General features: G+C 33.0%; 1 protein-coding gene across 2 annotated transcripts in view; it reads left to right on the forward strand.

Annotated features, from left to right (window-relative positions):
- SESN3 (sestrin 3) overlaps positions 1-17,545 on the forward strand; it is a 67,299-nt gene that overhangs the window by 38,945 nt on the left and 10,809 nt on the right. For both annotated transcript variants that reach the window (XM_032295725.1, XM_032295726.1), the window contains exons 2-8: positions 455-520; positions 2,377-2,574; positions 3,999-4,181; positions 8,806-9,042; positions 9,682-9,856; positions 15,208-15,326; positions 16,125-16,315. In XM_032295725.1, coding sequence (XP_032151616.1) covers positions 455-520; positions 2,377-2,574; positions 3,999-4,181; positions 8,806-9,042; positions 9,682-9,856; positions 15,208-15,326; positions 16,125-16,315 — 1,169 coding nt within the window. The remainder of the gene's footprint in view (positions 1-454; positions 521-2,376; positions 2,575-3,998; positions 4,182-8,805; positions 9,043-9,681; positions 9,857-15,207; positions 15,327-16,124; positions 16,316-17,545) is intronic.

Consider the following 17,545-nt stretch of genomic DNA (forward strand, 5'->3'; position numbering starts at 1 on the left):
CATATTAGATATGCTTATTGCTTTTTTAGGGAAAAAAAACACAGGTAATTGCTTTGGAGAGTTATGTAATTCTCTTTGAATTTAACCTTTAGTGTTCAAATTGATGTCTAACAGAGTACTACTATAAGACACAATATTATTATGGAGGTTAATGGTTTTCAGGCATATCAAATATGGATTTAAAGTCTATAATATAGACTGTGACTAAAGGATATGACATTTTGAGGAGGCTGTGCTGTACTTAGCACTGTGGTAGGCATTTGCCCTATTATTTCATCCACACAGTGGCCCTATGGGTTTTCTTTGATCTGAGACCCTACACTTATTCTGGTTACGCATAATTTTATTTAATTATTTATTGTATTTATTTTAGTACCTTAGCAATAAATGTGTACAAATTTAACGTATCTTAGAAATTCATCATTAATAGATAAAACTTTTCTTTTAAAAATAGGATAAAAGAATCAGAGTATCTCAACCCTTGACAAGAGGACCAAGTGCCTTTATTCCAGAGAAGGAAGTAAGTTTATCTGTCTTAAAATATACAAAATATGATTTAAAAATAATTTCATTGTATCAAAGAATATCTCTTTTTAATATGGAAGTCAGAATATATTTTGCTCTTGAGTTTCTTATTCACGTATCAGAAAACCATGGAGATATTTTCTTTTCAGCTTCACAGATATTTATAGAGCGCCGATTATGTGCCAAGCATTGACTTAAAAGAAGGGACTAGTAGAAATAGAATAATACCAGATCATTGCCAGAGTCAACAGTTTTTTCATTATCAAATCAGTTTTTTAGTGACTTTACCACTTAAGTGCAAATCCAAAGTGACAGTAACATTTTGGGAGCTTAGTAACAACAGTTAATCTGGGTGAGGACCATGCACTGGAGAAACTGCCCTGCTTATGTCTATTTTTCTCAGATAGCTTGAGGCTGCTCTAAACTGCCTAATACATATAAAGACTTCCTGAAGCACAGTCATTTTTCACAATATATATTTGAAGATAATCTGGTTTTTGGAATCTATTGCATCATATGAATCTATTAATCTAACTGGAATCTTAAGCATCCAGTTAGAAGAAACTTCTGCTGGGGAAAGCAAAACAAAAATAACAAATATTCTATTCATAATTATATGTCTTTCATCTGGATCCCATTATATTTTTAACTGTCTTAGTCCCTGCAGTTGACAAAATGGTACAGAAGTGAGCAAATCAAAGTATACTTGGCTCCATAATGAGTTATACCGTTATAATTAACGTTTCCTCACAATTTATACTTTTCAAACATTATATTTCCTCGGGGATTAAATTTCCCTAAGTCAATAGTGCCTTTGTATAATTTGTATTTATTTTTCAAAAAAGACTGAAGCCAGCTCTGAAGAGTAAACAGTTTCTTAATAGTAGTGTGGATGTTTGGAAAGATCATTAGTCTGAACTTTAGTCAATCTGGATTCTAGACCAGGCTCTGTTATTAATAAGGTGCATGAGCTTGAATTTAATCTCTTACCTGTTTCCTTATCTCTAAAATAAGTCTAGACCTCTAATTCTGAAATACAAATAAACAATGAACCACTCCTAGAATTATGCATTTCATGTCCATTAACTCCCACAGGGTTGGGCCTTTCTACAAGGTGCTAATAAGCTCTTAACACCTTCAGAGCCAGTTCTTGGTGTGATGCCCAAACTGTCATTGTGTATGAAGCTATATATAAGTAATCTATTTTTGAAAAAAACTCTTTTGATTTCCTAGGATGGAGAATGTCCATTTTAATAACTTCCCTTGTTTTTAGTAATTAATATTGTCCAGCTCAAGATAGAAATAACAGTATTCAAGTGTCCTCATTAATTTTTCAATTAATACTTTTCAACAAATTATCGTATATTCCTTTGTCCCTGACAAGACTTGAGAAAGCTCTTTTTATGTTGAATCACAAAAGCAATCAAAGGATTAGACTGAAAATATTTGTCTAAAAATGATGTGCTTATCTTCATAGGCTGATAAGATGAAATTGTAAATGTACGTAATCAGATGCTGCTTGTGCTTTACCACACATTGGTGTGACAATGGACAGGCAAATGGGCCCTGAAAAATCTGGCAAAACAGATGGAAGCAGCTTTTCTTCACTTTCATAGCTGTGTGTATAATGTTTGATAATTTAACATTTGTTGTTTAATAAATTGTGGTACCAGAGCCAAAAATGAATGGTGCTTTTTTTTAAAATTTCTGTTTCCAGTATGAGCAACTGCGTAATTTCACTGTCTGTTAATATCAAATGAATATTCATTTGCTTCAATAGTGGCATAATTTATGTAAACCAAGGGTGTGTTTATGTCTCAGTAGTCACTTTATTTTGTGTTTGGTTATAAGGTTGTCCAAGCAAACACAGTGGTTGAACGTACTAACTTTCTTGTGGAGGAATACTCTACATCTGGTCGTCTGGACAACATCACCCAGGTCATGAGTTTACACACTCAGTACCTGGAGTCTTTCTTGCGGAGTCAGTTTTACATGTTGCGCATGGATGGTCCCCTTCCTCTACCATACAGGCACTATATTGCAATAATGGTAGGTGCTTATTTTCCTGTATTCAGATAACATCTTCCTCACTCTTTTTCCCTTCCAAAATATGTGTATGTGCCCATGTGTGTATAAAGCTAAGTGTAATTTAGGAATTGAAGAAGTCTATGGCCTTTTGGATACCAACTTTCTTGGATACCTTTGTAATATGTTAAGCCACTTAATGCACTCAGTTTCTCATTTAATTTTCAAAAAAATCTTTTTCATATTTAATCTCTTACAGTTAGACACTTATAGCATGCGAAATAATATCCCACAAGTTTTGTCTTTTTTCTTGATACCTTGTTTTTATAAAAACCCAAGTTCATGACATTTTTTCTTAGTGATTTTATATATAAAGAATATCACTAATTTGGCCAAATAAGAGGAAATTATCAGTTAGCATTAATGGAGAATCTGAATGAGAGAAGAATTCTTGAATGAATTGTAACCTTCTAAGTATATTTCTTATTACAAACTGGTTAACTAGTTATTGGCAGGCAGTAGAGGTCAGGGAGGAGAATTATAAAGTTTTCTGTGTGCTGGACTTTAATGGAGAAAAAGAAGAACAAGAACATGACGCAAGTGCTATATATTTGGAGAAGTTGGGGTAGAAACTGGACTGATAGGGCTGGCATAACTAGCCAGGAATTAGCAGATTAAGTTTGACCACATTTGATTTGGTTGTCTTTTTTATAGTCTTACTGAAGTTTTACACAACAACAACAAAAACCAACATTCCATGTTTTATTGAATGATGAACTTGACTGAGCTAAAATTATAGCTTAAGGTTTTGATGACAGTAAGGCTGAAAGCAGACTTAGAATGCTCACAAAACCCAACAGAAATAAGATGCAGAGAATAGAAAGAACAAAATAGTACTGTTTTACTGAGAAGCAGCCCTGAGGAAAAAAGAGGTCAATTGAGGGCTGATTCTGACTGCATAGGAAGAAAAGGGTCAGTGAACTTCCATGTCATCTGAGTAGGAGGATGTGTGCAAATATGACTGAAGTCACAGTTATCTTAAAAAGGATAAGAGAATTACTCAAATTAGGATGAATCCTGAGTTATTAGAATATAAGCTAATGAGATTTTATTATGTTTTAAGTAGAATATAGTAGATACATTTATCATATTGAAAAGGAAGTGTATTTCCTATTCATAGCTAGAAAGTAGGCTCTGGCTTAATTTATACCAACTTCCAGACAAGGAAATAATTGGCTTCAGGTGACAATTATTTGCTTATACAAGTATCAACTTCATGTATTGAATCGATTACATCATTATGATGGATGTTTTAGAAAAATGATTCTGTAAGAAACGAGGTATTGGCTATAAAAATCATTAACTCCATCTGAATTATTTGTTTAGAAATAGTGGAATGAAACTCTACTGTGATACTTTTATCAATGAATTTTTTCTTTGTGCTTTAGGCTGCAGCTAGACATCAGTGTTCTTACTTAATAAACATGCATGTGGATGAATTTTTAAAGACTGGAGGTATTGCTGAGTGGTTGAATGGTTTGGAGTATGTGCCACAAAGACTGAAAAATCTTAATGAAATTAATAAGCTGCTAGCACACCGACCTTGGCTGATCACAAAAGAGCACATTCAGGTACTGAGTGTTTCTTTGACATAAAAAGGAATTTTCCTAGGACTTAATTTTAAATACTTGTATATTAGGAGCTTGAAATATAAATAACAGTGTCTTAATAATTGTAGAAAAGATAAATTTAGAAAGTCAGTGGATTTAAGCGTAAATGAATACTTCTCTTTAATAATGAATTAGCTTATACAAGTACTTTGGTGAATGGCTATGAGAAAATTTGGTTTCTATTTTTAAGTAGTAGGTAGAACAAAGAAAATACACTAGCATAGGATGCCTGGGATCTAGTCTGTACTCTGTTACAAGTTTGTGTCCTTTTAGTAAATTAACTTCTATGGGCTTCAGTTCTCCCCTCTACAGAATGAGGGAGCTAGATTACATGAGTTTTAAACTCTTTTATAGTTCTAACATTTCATAATTTTTAGATTCTCAAAAAGTGATTTTGCAAATAAAAAAGTGATTTGCCAGCTGGTGTGTGAATGCTTAGATGCCTTTTAAAACTCAAGCTTAGATGAGAAATAGAGTTGTCGTGATTGACTGAGAGCACTTGTACTTCTAATGGTACTTCCATCAAAGCCCTACAGGGTGAGGTCATTATTCAGTATGCTTAGCACTATTCTTGGCACATAGTAATTAGTCAATAGATGGGAGCTATCATTTAAATTATCAGTAGAAACTTCTTAAAATCTCTGTTCCTAATGCATAGAAATGACCTTGGTTTTTTTATCCTCTCATTAGACTATTTTGTTATTTGCCCTTTCAACCAAACATAGTGTTTATCAGTCTGTATGCTCTCAGATTTGATGATCTGCCTGGGAATCTGAAGCACGATGCTGTCTTTAGATTTATGTTCTGATTTGATAATATGTTAGCTAGATAGAGGAATTAATCTTGTTTATTTATTTATTTGTTTATTTATTTATTTTGAGACAGAGTCTCACTCTGTCACCCAGGCTGGAGGGCAGTGGCACAATCCCGGCTCACTGCAACCTCCAACCCTCAGGTTCAAGTGATTCTCTTGCCTCAGCCTCCTGAGGAGCAGCTGGGATTACAGGCACCTGCCACCGTGCCTGGCTAATTTTTTTTTGTATTTTTTGTAGAGATGGGGTTTCACCAACTTGGCCAGGCTGGTCTTGTACTCCTGACCTTGTGATCCAGCCACTTCAGCCTCCCAAAGTGCTGGGATTACAAGCGTGAGCCACCACGCCCAGCCTAATCATTATTTTTAATGTCATATCTTAATTACTCTGTGCCAGATACTTTGGTGGGGAAAGATAAAGACCCTGCCCATGGATTTGCTTGGAGTCTAGGGAAGAAGAAGAAAAGGGTAATGACAATAATCATTGCACAACAGTGTATGAATGTATGAACAAAGAGAATGGGACCAGAAAGTTTCTTTTCTGAAAGAGGTAATGTTTGAGCTAGGTCTTGAACAAGTGGGAGTTTTCAAGTAGAGCAGGGCATTTCAGAGAAAGAACAGAGTATTAATATTATGGTATATTGGAGGAATAGCCAACAGTTTCAGATTATTGAAGTGTAGGGTTGTTTATGTAAGGTGGGAACTGGGAAGAATTGAGATCATATTGTATGACCCAATGAATACTGTATTAAAGAATTTGTATTTTCTTTCAGAAAGTTATGGTCGTCAGGGTTGTTATGGTACTCAGGGCATACACAAGAAAATTCTCCAAAATATTACGAAATATTTGTGTATATTCTTCTAATTTTTTGTGTATTTTATGTTATTACAGTATACATATGGAAATTATATAAAATATATTTTATGTGTATAAATTTACAAATAAATACACATAATATCCAGGGTTAGACCTCCCCCTAATTGTTACTTTTGGAAGTACATTTGATCACAAGACCATGGAGATCAATATGATAGAGAATTGAGAATCATTAAATGTTTTTGTGCCAAGTTATAATATAAATACATTAGGTGATATAGAAGATAAATCACGATTGTACAGACTAGAAGCAGTGAGACCAGTCACAGTACTATACCTCAGAGGTGATTTGTTTTTTAAAGGCATGGGAGATACATAGGAAGGATAAGATTATAGTAATTATTCTGTATGAGGATAAGCAGGACTTTGGTGACTGGTAGGATATGAGGATGGAGAAAATAGGTAGGACAAGAGCATGACTAAGGTGTCCTTCTTCATGACATGAGCATGCACAGGCTGACAGCAACAAGTGATGACATCTGCAAAGTGATGTCTAGTTTCTAAAGGAAATACAGGTCTTTAATTCAAGATAAAATGTGAGTTAAAAGTAAAATTGGATAGTTGTTTACAGATAAGCAAAGGTCAGCTTGAAGGAATGAATGGCCCATCCAAAAAGATATCACACAAGGAAGGAAGATTGTGGATGAAATACAGCAATAGAGAAAGGTCTATCTCAGGGTAGAAAATGTACTTCCCTCCTCAAAAATGTGGAATTGTTGAAGTCAAGAGAGATTAATGTCAAGAAGGGAGAAAGTAAACAATGTAAATTCTGTGGAGATCAAATTAAATAAGGACTAAAAAGAAATAGTGAGATTTGACCATTTGGGAGGTCATGTGTAATCTTAGTAAATGTAGCTTCAGGAGTTTGCTTGAAATAGAAACCAGATTGTAATGAATTTTTTAAAGCAGAAATGAATGTGAGACAAGAAATTAGAGATGATGAGTGTTTGCTGTCCTTTCATATTTAATGATAATCCTGCAAAGATTGGTGAAGGCATTGTAAATCCTACCAATCCTTTTGGAGAGCTCTTTGGTAGTATTATCAGAAGTCATACAAATATTAATACTCTTTGTTCTAAAAATCCTATTAGGAAATGTTTCTAAAATAAGAACAAAACTATAGCATGAAGATGCTATTTATAGAAGCAAATGAAACAAAATTAGAATGTGAATAATGTTACAGGAAAGGAGAAGTAGTTATGTACATCCATTGATGTATAGTATAGGCCTTGCTTAAAAATTAATGACAGTGTGGCCTTAGGAAAAATGAACACATCAAAAGGTCAAATTTGAAAATCAGAAAAATAGAGACATATGTGGTTATAACTGTATAATTACAATAGAGAAAAAAAGATACATAAAAGAGTGGTAGAATTTTTTTCAGTCAGTATTGCAACCATTTATTTTGTGGCTACAAGGTTAGGTGCATAGAGATGTAAAGCAAGCGTATTTTCTGGTGTATATTCTTTTATTATTAAATAATGACCTTTATTCAGCTACTCGGGAGGCTGAGGCAGGAGAATTGCCTGAACCCAGGAGGCGGAGGTTGCGGTGAGCCGAGATCGCGCCATTGCACTCCAGCCTGGGTAACAAGAGCAAAACTCCGTCTCAAAACAAAAAAAAAAAAAAAAAAAGACCTTTATTTACATTATTACAAATTACAATAATGATATTTTTGTCTTAATGTATCTTTTTAAATTTTATTTTTAATTGACATATCCATGAGGTACACAGTGATATTTTGATATATCTAATGTATAGAGATCAGATTAATTAGGATACCCATCATCTCATTTATTATTTCTTTGTATTGGGAATGTTCAGTATCCTCCTTACAGCTATTTGAAACTGTATGTTACTGTTAACTATTAATCATCCTACAGTGGTATAGAACACTAGAATTTATTCCTTCTATCTAGCTGTAATTTTGTTCATTAACAAGTCTTTCCCTATCTCCCCCACCATAGAGTGATAGAATTTGACTTTCTTTTCTTTTCCCTGAGATTTTGGTAATATATTAAATTATATATGTGTGTGAAGTTAAATAATGGGGAGTAAAGCAAAAGAAGGCAGTTTTATTTTTTTGTTTCATTTTGTTTTAGCCATTAAGTAAGCCAAATGAAAGTTTTAGATTTAGAAAGAGGGGAAAGAGAGGGATGAGATTCCCCCCTCACGCACACACCACACACACATCGTGAGAGAGAGAGGGAGAGAAAATGAACACCAATGGGAAAGAATCCCTGAGGGATTCTTTAATTGGTGGAATTCACTCTTGGACAAAGTGGGTGGAGGAATTACTGTTTTTAATGGCTTCATTTGTGATCCCATCATTCAGCTGGAAGGCCAAGTGAAATACAGAATATGAAAAAGTGCTTTGAAATTTTTAAAATTCTTATTCAAATGTGAGGTAGTATTCTACATTTTCTATCATCTGCTGCAGAGGCTTTCTTTATTAGAAGATAGCTAGAGGATAACTGAAATTTGTCTTGCTGAATTGCGGTTTTTCATGATTTTGTGGGATGAAGTTTCCAATAAACCTTAAAGTGAATGGTTTTGTTCGATAATCTTTAAAGTCCTATCTAGCTTCAGTGTTCTTTGATTCTCTGAAAGTATTTCATTAAAATAGCATAATATATAAAAAAAAATGCTTTGGAAGCAGAAGATCTATTGGATAATAAGAGATTTAGAAAAAGTACGATATAATTGTATTGTTAGGCATGGTAGTTTTAATGGAGCATTGGCCAAAATCATATCTTTAACGTGTGAAACATTTTTTAAAGATAGTTTTAAGTTGTATTACTATAAATGGATATATGAAAATTGGTAGTTTTTCATTGAAATTGCTTTGTAGCATTCTAGAATTTTGATATTTGCTCTGATTTGCTTTCTCATTTCAGAAACTTGTCAAAACTGGAGAAAATAATTGGTCTTTGCCTGAACTGGTACATGCTGTGGTCCTACTGGCACATTATCATGCTTTGGCAAGCTTTGTCTTTGGTAGTGGTATCAATCCAGAGAGAGATCCAGAAATCTCCAATGGATTCAGGCTAATATCAGTCAACAATTTCTGCGTTTGTGATCTTGCTAATGACAACAACATAGAGAATGCATCCCTTTCAGGCAGCAACTTTGGGGTTAGTTTTCTTAGCCATTTTTCTTTACTATTTTTGCTTTAAACTTCTAATATTAAAAATATCTAGAGAGAATTGTTCTCCAATTAGATATTATATACTTAAAATATTTTTGCATAATTTTTATTACTGTAAAAATTTCTGATTTATCTCAAAGAGACTTTTAAAGCAAATACAAATTACTGCAAATCATAAAGACTAAACAGTGATGCATTCTAGTGATCATATGCTTTTAATGTTAGATCCTTTAGATGGTAGATCACAAAACAATATACTTGTATTTATAAGATGCTGGAACAACCAATGGGGAAAACATATCTTCTGAGAGCAAAAAGTTAAAAATTGTGCTGTCTCATTTTTAAGCTATACTATTTAATACACACCAAATCCTAGAATTCTAGATTTTATATACACATACATATATACTTATAAGCTTTTATATTTATAACTGAAAAAAAAATCATACTTCTGAAAATTTTGGAATCTGTCATGATTCCCTTTGAAACTGGTGAAAAACTCACTTAAGAAGTTAATAACTGTGCCTATGCTACTGCACATAGTTAGGTGACATTGGGAGGTGGACACATTTACCGGAACACTTTTAATATTAATAGCCCCCAACATTATCTTATCTGGTTCCAGATTGTTGATTCTCTAAGTGAGCTAGAGGCCTTAATGGAAAGGATGAAAAGACTTCAAGAAGAAAGGGAAGATGAAGAGGCGTCTCAGGAAGAAATGAGCACTCGTTTTGAGAAGGAGAAGAAAGAAAGTCTTTTTGTGGTCTCTGGAGATACTTTTCATTCATTTCCTTATTCAGGTACTTTTTTGCGTTCTTTTCCTGTTAGTTGTTCTTAGAACCCTGACAGAGCAACTTCAGTGTTTGCCATATGGATATGTAAAAATGATTCTGCCACCATCTTCCTCTTATTTAGTTCTCCTCTTCTACCTTACTCTCACGTTATTGCTTTCCCTCAGGCTGGTTCATGCTTGAATGTATTTCAGATTGAGTTGAAACTTTCAGCTTTGTAAGTTCATACCCTATCCTGGATAAAATATTATTTAAAGTAGGTAAGTTGCTTATAAAGTTAGATGGGCATATTTAATTTTTCCTACTTTTATGATTTTTTTAAATGATAAGTGAAATATTGTTTCAATAATTTTTTTTTAAATCTTTGCCTTTTTTTGTGGATGGGGTGTGTGTGGGAAGATTATTCTCACACTGCTGCTTTTCCAGATCAGTTCTAAAATTACACTGTACTTGCATTTACATTTCTTTGGAATTCTATAAAAATGTATCATTTAGGTCATTTTCTTAGATTGAATTTGGAGGAATTCATTTTGTGTTAAAAGCTGAGATTCTTTGCTGTATTCTTGAAAACAGTTTTTCTAACACTCGAAGAGACTGAAATAGGGAGGAAGCTTTTCAATTACAACTAAGAAAGATATTGAACACCACATAGTGATATTAAAATAACAGACTCAATACAAAGCTTAAACCCTTTAAAAGTAATCCATCTACATAATTTTTTTTTTTTGAGAGGAGTCTCACTTTGTCGCCCAGACTGTAGTTCAGTGGCGCAATCTTGGCTCACTGGAACCTCCACCTCCTGGGTGCAAGCAATTCTCTTGCCTCAGCCTCCCGAGTAGCTGGGATCACACATAACATTTTTTTTAAAAAGTAGAGTTCTGTTGATTTAAAAGAGGTCTTCAAAACTACTGCCTGTCTTAAAACTCATCAATTTCTTATATTTTGAGAATTGTTTCAGCCATAACTTAACATAAAACATTAATCAGTAGTTCCCAGTTTTACCAGAAAGAACAAGAACGCTTTTTATCATTTCTCCCGATGATCTTTTTTATGAAAAATGTTACCTACCAAATTGAGTAATCATTTTAATCCTTTTAATTAATTTAATCCATTGAAGATTACTGTCACTAAAATCAGCCTCTAGTTCAGCAGGAAATTGCAAACAAAGAAACTTAGTGTTTGGGTTATTGCTTTAATATTCACTCTGTAAACACTTATTGAATACTCCATATAGTTTAAGCATGGTGTTAGGTACTAAGGTTTTAAGACTAAATAAGGCATGATTCTTGCCCTCAGGGCACTCTCATTCTAGTAGCAAATAATAATAATAATTGTAACACATAGCAGAATGTGAAAGATGTAAGAGCCTAGAAGAGGGCACTGAATCCAGTCTTGATAGGTGAAGCGTGTAGGCAGAAGACGAACCTAGAGGAAGAATGCCAGCCCTTGGCTCTAAGATAAGTCTTAATACAGTTGAGTGTGGGGAGTCAGGTAATGGCTGAGGGGCATAGGAGGACATGGTAAACAGCATCCAGGCCCGAGCAAAAGCACAATAGTAAGAAAACAGGATGCTGGGTCCAAGAACAAGTGGTTCTTTGTTGTTAGGATGTACATCATCAAACAGGTAGTGTAAAGAGAAATCTGGTTAGGTAGGTAGAGGCCCTACCGTAAGGATCTTGCTAACCTTAAGAAATATGTAAACTACCATATTTTGGACATTTCAAGTAGAGATGTCTATAAAACAGCCAGTCTGGAAATGTTTTGCACAGCGCTTCTCAAACTTCAGTGTTTGTGAGTCACTTGGGAAATCTTGTTGAGATGCAGAGGTTGAATCAGTCTAGGGTAGGGCCTGAGAGGCCACATTTCTATCAAGCCTCTAAGTAATGCCAGTGCTGCTAGTATGCAAACCACTCTTGGAATACAAAGGGTAGAAGAGATAGGAAATCAGGAGAGGGCTTCAAGTTCAAGGTAGAATTTTTGAAGTTATCAGCATATAACTGGGAACAGAAATTAAAAGTTGATTATAAAAATCAGCTGGAGAGAACAGGTGAGGGTGAAGGAAAATAATCTATGATGAACCTTCTAGGTAAACAAATGTTTAAAAACGTAAACATTTTTATCAAAGTTAGTAATATCTGTGTGTCTTCAGAAATTAATTTATATGAGCTTCATTAAGATCACTAAAACTTGAAAAATATCAATGTTTTATTTATCTTAGGTCTTTTGAAATATTAAAAATATATTTTAGATTTCAGTCTCAACCTTCTTAAAACTTTAAGCGGAGACTACTGCCTTCAAAAGTGAATTTTGACTAGCAAGTCTTGGACCTTAGCCAAAAATTATGTTATAATTTTAATAGAAGAGGCTATTTCAAGGAAATAATGTCAGTATACATACATATACACCCTCATATATACACACACACACAAACTATATATATATATACACACACATATATATATACACACACATACACTACACACACACACACACACACACACACTATATATATATATATATATATATATATATATAAAATTATATATTTCACTCTTAATCATTGTTAGTACCAAATTTGCTGGCTGCACAAAGAAAATACAGAAAAAAGACTCAGTACAACAGTCAGTTGAGTCACTTGTATAGACTTACCATGTTTTAAAATAGAAATAAAAAGGGGTTTTTTTGTATAAAAAAAGTCTTGGTTTGACCAGTGTTATAAAGTATTCCAGATTCTTTGTAAGGATTCTAAGAATAGTTTTTCAAGTCTTTTGAAGAAAGTAAGTGTTTAAAATATTCTACAGGAGTCATATTCTGTAGCTTGGTAACAGGGTTAACTAGCTTTTACTGTTGTTTGTTTTTCCAGTTAGGTATTCCATTACTGCAACAGAATGTTCCTGTATTATGTCAGTAACTACTTCTTAGGGGCAGAATAATGCAGATAATGAACAAAATACTATTTCTTTTGAGTACAGACTTTGAAATATTTGTTTAGATAGAATTAAAACTAGAGTTTTAGGTTTAAAAATCAGAATGCTAATTTTAACTTCTTAAGATAAATTTGGGAAAAAAAGTATTTGTGGATTGAAGGACCTTTGTACATTTCTTTCTGTGAATAAAAATTGTCTAGGAAACAGATGTTAATTGACTCCTAAATTAAAAATTAGTGCATAGTGATTTTTCCTAGGATCATTTCTCTTATTTGGCTGACTACTTACTTTTTACTGTTTATTTTAAAATGTTTAGAAGTCATACAACTTGAAAATGTATATGAGCAAAACAAAAAGTAAAGAACCAACTATGTAATAGTCAACTCCAGTATCAATATTTGCCAAATAAAACCACTTGGTTGTGCAGTGTCAAAGGAAAAATCACTTCTAGAGAGACACTGTTTTATAGAGTTTAGTTATTATTTACTGTTTTTGATTTGATTTTACTTTGCAACCTATAAAACTCCTTTTCATATCAGCCTCAGTGATTGCTACTACATTTTATAATTTTTGCTTCAGTTCTATTATTATGTAATGAACTGAATTAAGGAAAGCATAAGCTGGTTTGTAAATGTTAAGAGAGAATGCATTGAAAATGCCATTTTTAAAGTGTTTCTGTTGACCTGAATAGAGTGCTGGAGCACAAGGAGAAAATAAAGTGGTTATGGAATTGGGCCGGGGATAAGCCTGAATATTCTCTTCACAGGACTGAAAAATCACTTAAAAGTTTCAGATCAATTTAAGCATCTAATGTTTAGACGTTTTCCACATCATCTTATACATCTACACATTGTATTTCTTATTGTTACAGTACTGACAATGGTATTAGTAAAAGTTACAGTTAATTTATTTCTTAAATGGATATTTCTTTCTGTAGTAATGAAACAAAAAATAGATACTAAGTGTGTAGTATAGTACTTGGTATATCATAAATACTCAATAAACGCCAATCTCTTTTCTTTATATGTAATAAAGAAGTTTGGTAAGAACTTTAATAAGATTCATCCAAAATTGGGTAGCCAGAGTACTTAAGTCTTTCCTTCTGTGATTATCAAGCACCCAGTTAAGTCCACAGCAGCGATCTAAAGACAGCTGAAAACCTGTGAGAAAAGAATACTTATTAGGATTTTCATACAATAACTAAGATTAAAGATAATGAAGTATTACTACCAGGTCTTTCTTTTGGAAGAATTAACATAATTACATTTGTTTTTTAAGCCTCTCAAAATTTTCCCAGTTAAGAATTACAGTGTTTTTTATTATACCATAATACTGTTTTACTATTTATTATTTATGAAATGTGACATTTAATACTAAAATACTTACAATGAAAGTATTATTCCTTTCAGGGAAATAGCTAGTTTTTTATTTTGAGAAATACATGTTCATTTTCTAGACTAGAAGAAGCTAGTAAATAAAGCTTGTTTATTCCCTTTTAATGGTTAAAATCAGAAAAAAAATGTAATTATAAAGACAAACCAACCTAAAATAAAAAGTGAGATAGAACTATTTTTACATAAATTAATATACATTGGACATTTAAACTTTTTTCAATGATAAATTGTTAATGTCATCAAGTATGCAGAAATCAGTTTTCTTAAAATATTATTATTGCCTTGCTATCTTCTTGAATGCCATATTGGTAATATTCTAATCATAGTCTGATTAGTCCATATGTTGTGTACTTTTTGTTTTCATATGCATGGAAAAGTGCATATATTTTAGGCATAAAACTAAGTAAATATTCACAACCTGAGCCTCCCCATTTAGCACTCAAGTGAATTAAGATAATGATAACAGCATCCAAAAGTCTGCTCTCCTCCCCATTGAGTGTCCTTCCTGATCCTTCTCCCTATGTCCTTCTTTGTAAGCTAAAAATAAACTATATTGAACTAATTTTTACTGTGAATGCATCACGATAAACTTTGTTAAAAATTACATGGTGTTTTATCTTAAACTCAGAATGGTCTTTCACCTTCATCTCTTCTCCTTCCTCTCATCCCACTTCATCCTCTGGAAAGAGAAAAGCAAAGCAAAAAAATGGTTAAGCATTATACTCACAGGCCTATGCTATCTTCCATTTCTAAATTAGTAAACTAGCATATTGATCCTTCACTACTACTGTTTAGATATTTCAGTTTAGTCAGTTTACCTGGAAAACTAATCACATGGTAAGACTGCCACAGTATTTGGTAATGAAATTATATTTTAAAATTTAGCAGTATATATTTTATATAAATTTAAGTCAAGAAGTCAATGTTTTCACTTTAGAAATCCATGGAAAAGCTAACAAGTGGAAGAAAATGGAGTTCCGCTTTATTGTCTTAACATGTACAGTATCCTTAACCCTCGATTGTTTATTATTGTCCTTAGAGTTTGAAGATGACATGATTATAACGTCTGATGTCTCTCGATATATTGAAGACCCTGGTTTTGGGTATGAAGACTTTGCCAGACGAGGAGAAGAGCATTTGCCAACATTCCGAGCTCAGGTATAATAATACATCTTTAATTCAGACAAACTAGAAAATACTGTCATTTTAACTGTCAGGTGTTGAAATATAAAAAATTCGCATCTAAAGAATTTTTGATAGCATCTAGAAATCTTTTTATTTCACCTAGTTTCAGCCTAGTCTAATTGGAGTTCCCAATAGATGGATAATTATTTCAACATTTTTCTCCCTAAGAAGACAAAAGGAAACAGTCTGCTTTATTCGGTTACTTCTGTTATTACATGGTATTTGCATAATGTTTATACCATTTTTTGGAGGGGAAGAGGGAGGAAAACAAGTGACATCACTTTTTCTTGGAATAAAATCATACGCTCGTAGTCATGGGCTTAAGGGTTACTCTAATCTTCACCCCTAGGAAATAGCCACCACAGTGATATGACTCCTAAGAAGGTATATGATTGAATTATGACAAACTCCTTCTTGGTTATTTTAGATGATCTGCTAACTGTCCATGTCACTGGATAGGTTTGTTCACATAGGAATATTCCAAGGTTTCCTGGGGCCCTTCAGATAAGGGCATAATGTGCATAGTACCTGACTATAGGAGGTGACCAGAGTTCATTACTAATATGGCAAATCCCGTACCCTATGAAGAAACATCCTGACACTCTGATCTAACTGATATGAAGGGTTCTTGGTAAAACCTTAGTAAAACTGCAAACCTAGAACTCAATTAGAAATATCCTGATATACTTGCTTCATTAGTTGTTTTAATAAAGACATAGAATTTACATGGAAAATACCCACTTTGTAATTAAATACATTTTACTCTTTTAGGACTATACCTGGGAAAATCACGGGTTCTCCCTGGTGAACAGACTTTATTCTGACATTGGGCATCTTCTTGATGAAAAGTTTCGGATGGTCTACAATCTCACATATAACACTATGGCCACCCATGAGGATGTTGACACAACCATGTTGCGCAGAGCTTTATTTAACTATGTTCACTGTATGTTTGGAATCAGGTACGTTCATTGTAGAGACAGTTTTATACATTTCTAAGTGAAAGTTCAAGCATGAGTTTTATTTTTGTCCTGTTTAGAGGTATATGACTCTGGGAAGAAAATATTACATGTAGACTTCTGATTTTTAAAATTTCACTTTATGGAGAAGCATTTTTCTTAAGTGTTACAAATCTTAACATTGATGCACATATAAATTTACTATGGAGGGAAAAAAGCATCAGTAATCATTGGGGATATGATAGAATTAGATCAAATTTGAGAATCCTCCCTGGAAGAATAGATGAGTTTAAAAAAAAAAAACAAAAAACGTGTAGTGTCCCTTTAGATCACTATAATAAATTGTGGTTTGTATAGTTTTGTTTTTTAAAAATTATTTTTTAAGGAATGTAATTAGGGTATAAACAAAAGTAGAACAGATTGTGCCTTCATAAGCTTACATAAGGTCATATAACACTGAAATGAAACATATCAGCCAATATAAATTAATGACCTCTAAATTTAGAACATTAGCATTGAGAGGACACTGAGTAAATGAGATTGAATAGAAAGCACTATTTTGGAGAATGTGCCTTTTTGAGTTGTGATTTTGAGGCTTTTATGGAGATAGATTAGCAGACAGAAAAGAATTACCCTTAGAAATATATTCAACTTGACCATAGATCAGAAAGACTTTATGAGAATTCGAATTCAATGTGTTAAGTGAAGTATTTTTTATAATTTTAGCTAAAGAACTCCAAAATTTACTGATAAATCGACTAACAACACAATATTCCATGTAAAAGATTATGGTTGTATGTAATAACCAAGCTATTTGTCCATTTACCGTACTAGACAATGTTATCAAAGAGTCAATACATTTTAAAACACATATACATCATGTCTACCTACTTAAGAAAAATAAACATAATGGAGCTCAATTTAAATGCAATAAATATGTATTGTATACAGGCAACAAATGTTATAGTGGATATATTTATCTGTTCGATGCTATGAAATGAAGCTTACATAAATTCATCAAGATACTTTTTTTTTTAAACTAAGCATTATATTTCGGTTAAAAATTACCTGAAATAGAGAAATTCCATAAGCTCCCAATACCACATTTACCTACCTGTCTGCAACTGTGCTCACTTACTCTGCTGTCTCTGTTGTTATTACTATGTTCCTATATACTTATGCACAAAATCCCATTTCTCATTTTCTAAAGATCCTAGTTCTAGCAATACTCCC

This window comes from Sapajus apella, unplaced genomic scaffold, assembly GCF_009761245.1.
Source record: "Sapajus apella isolate SASKATOON/1434 unplaced genomic scaffold, GSC_monkey_1.0 scaffold34, whole genome shotgun sequence".
NCBI lineage: Eukaryota > Metazoa > Chordata > Mammalia > Primates > Cebidae > Sapajus > Sapajus apella.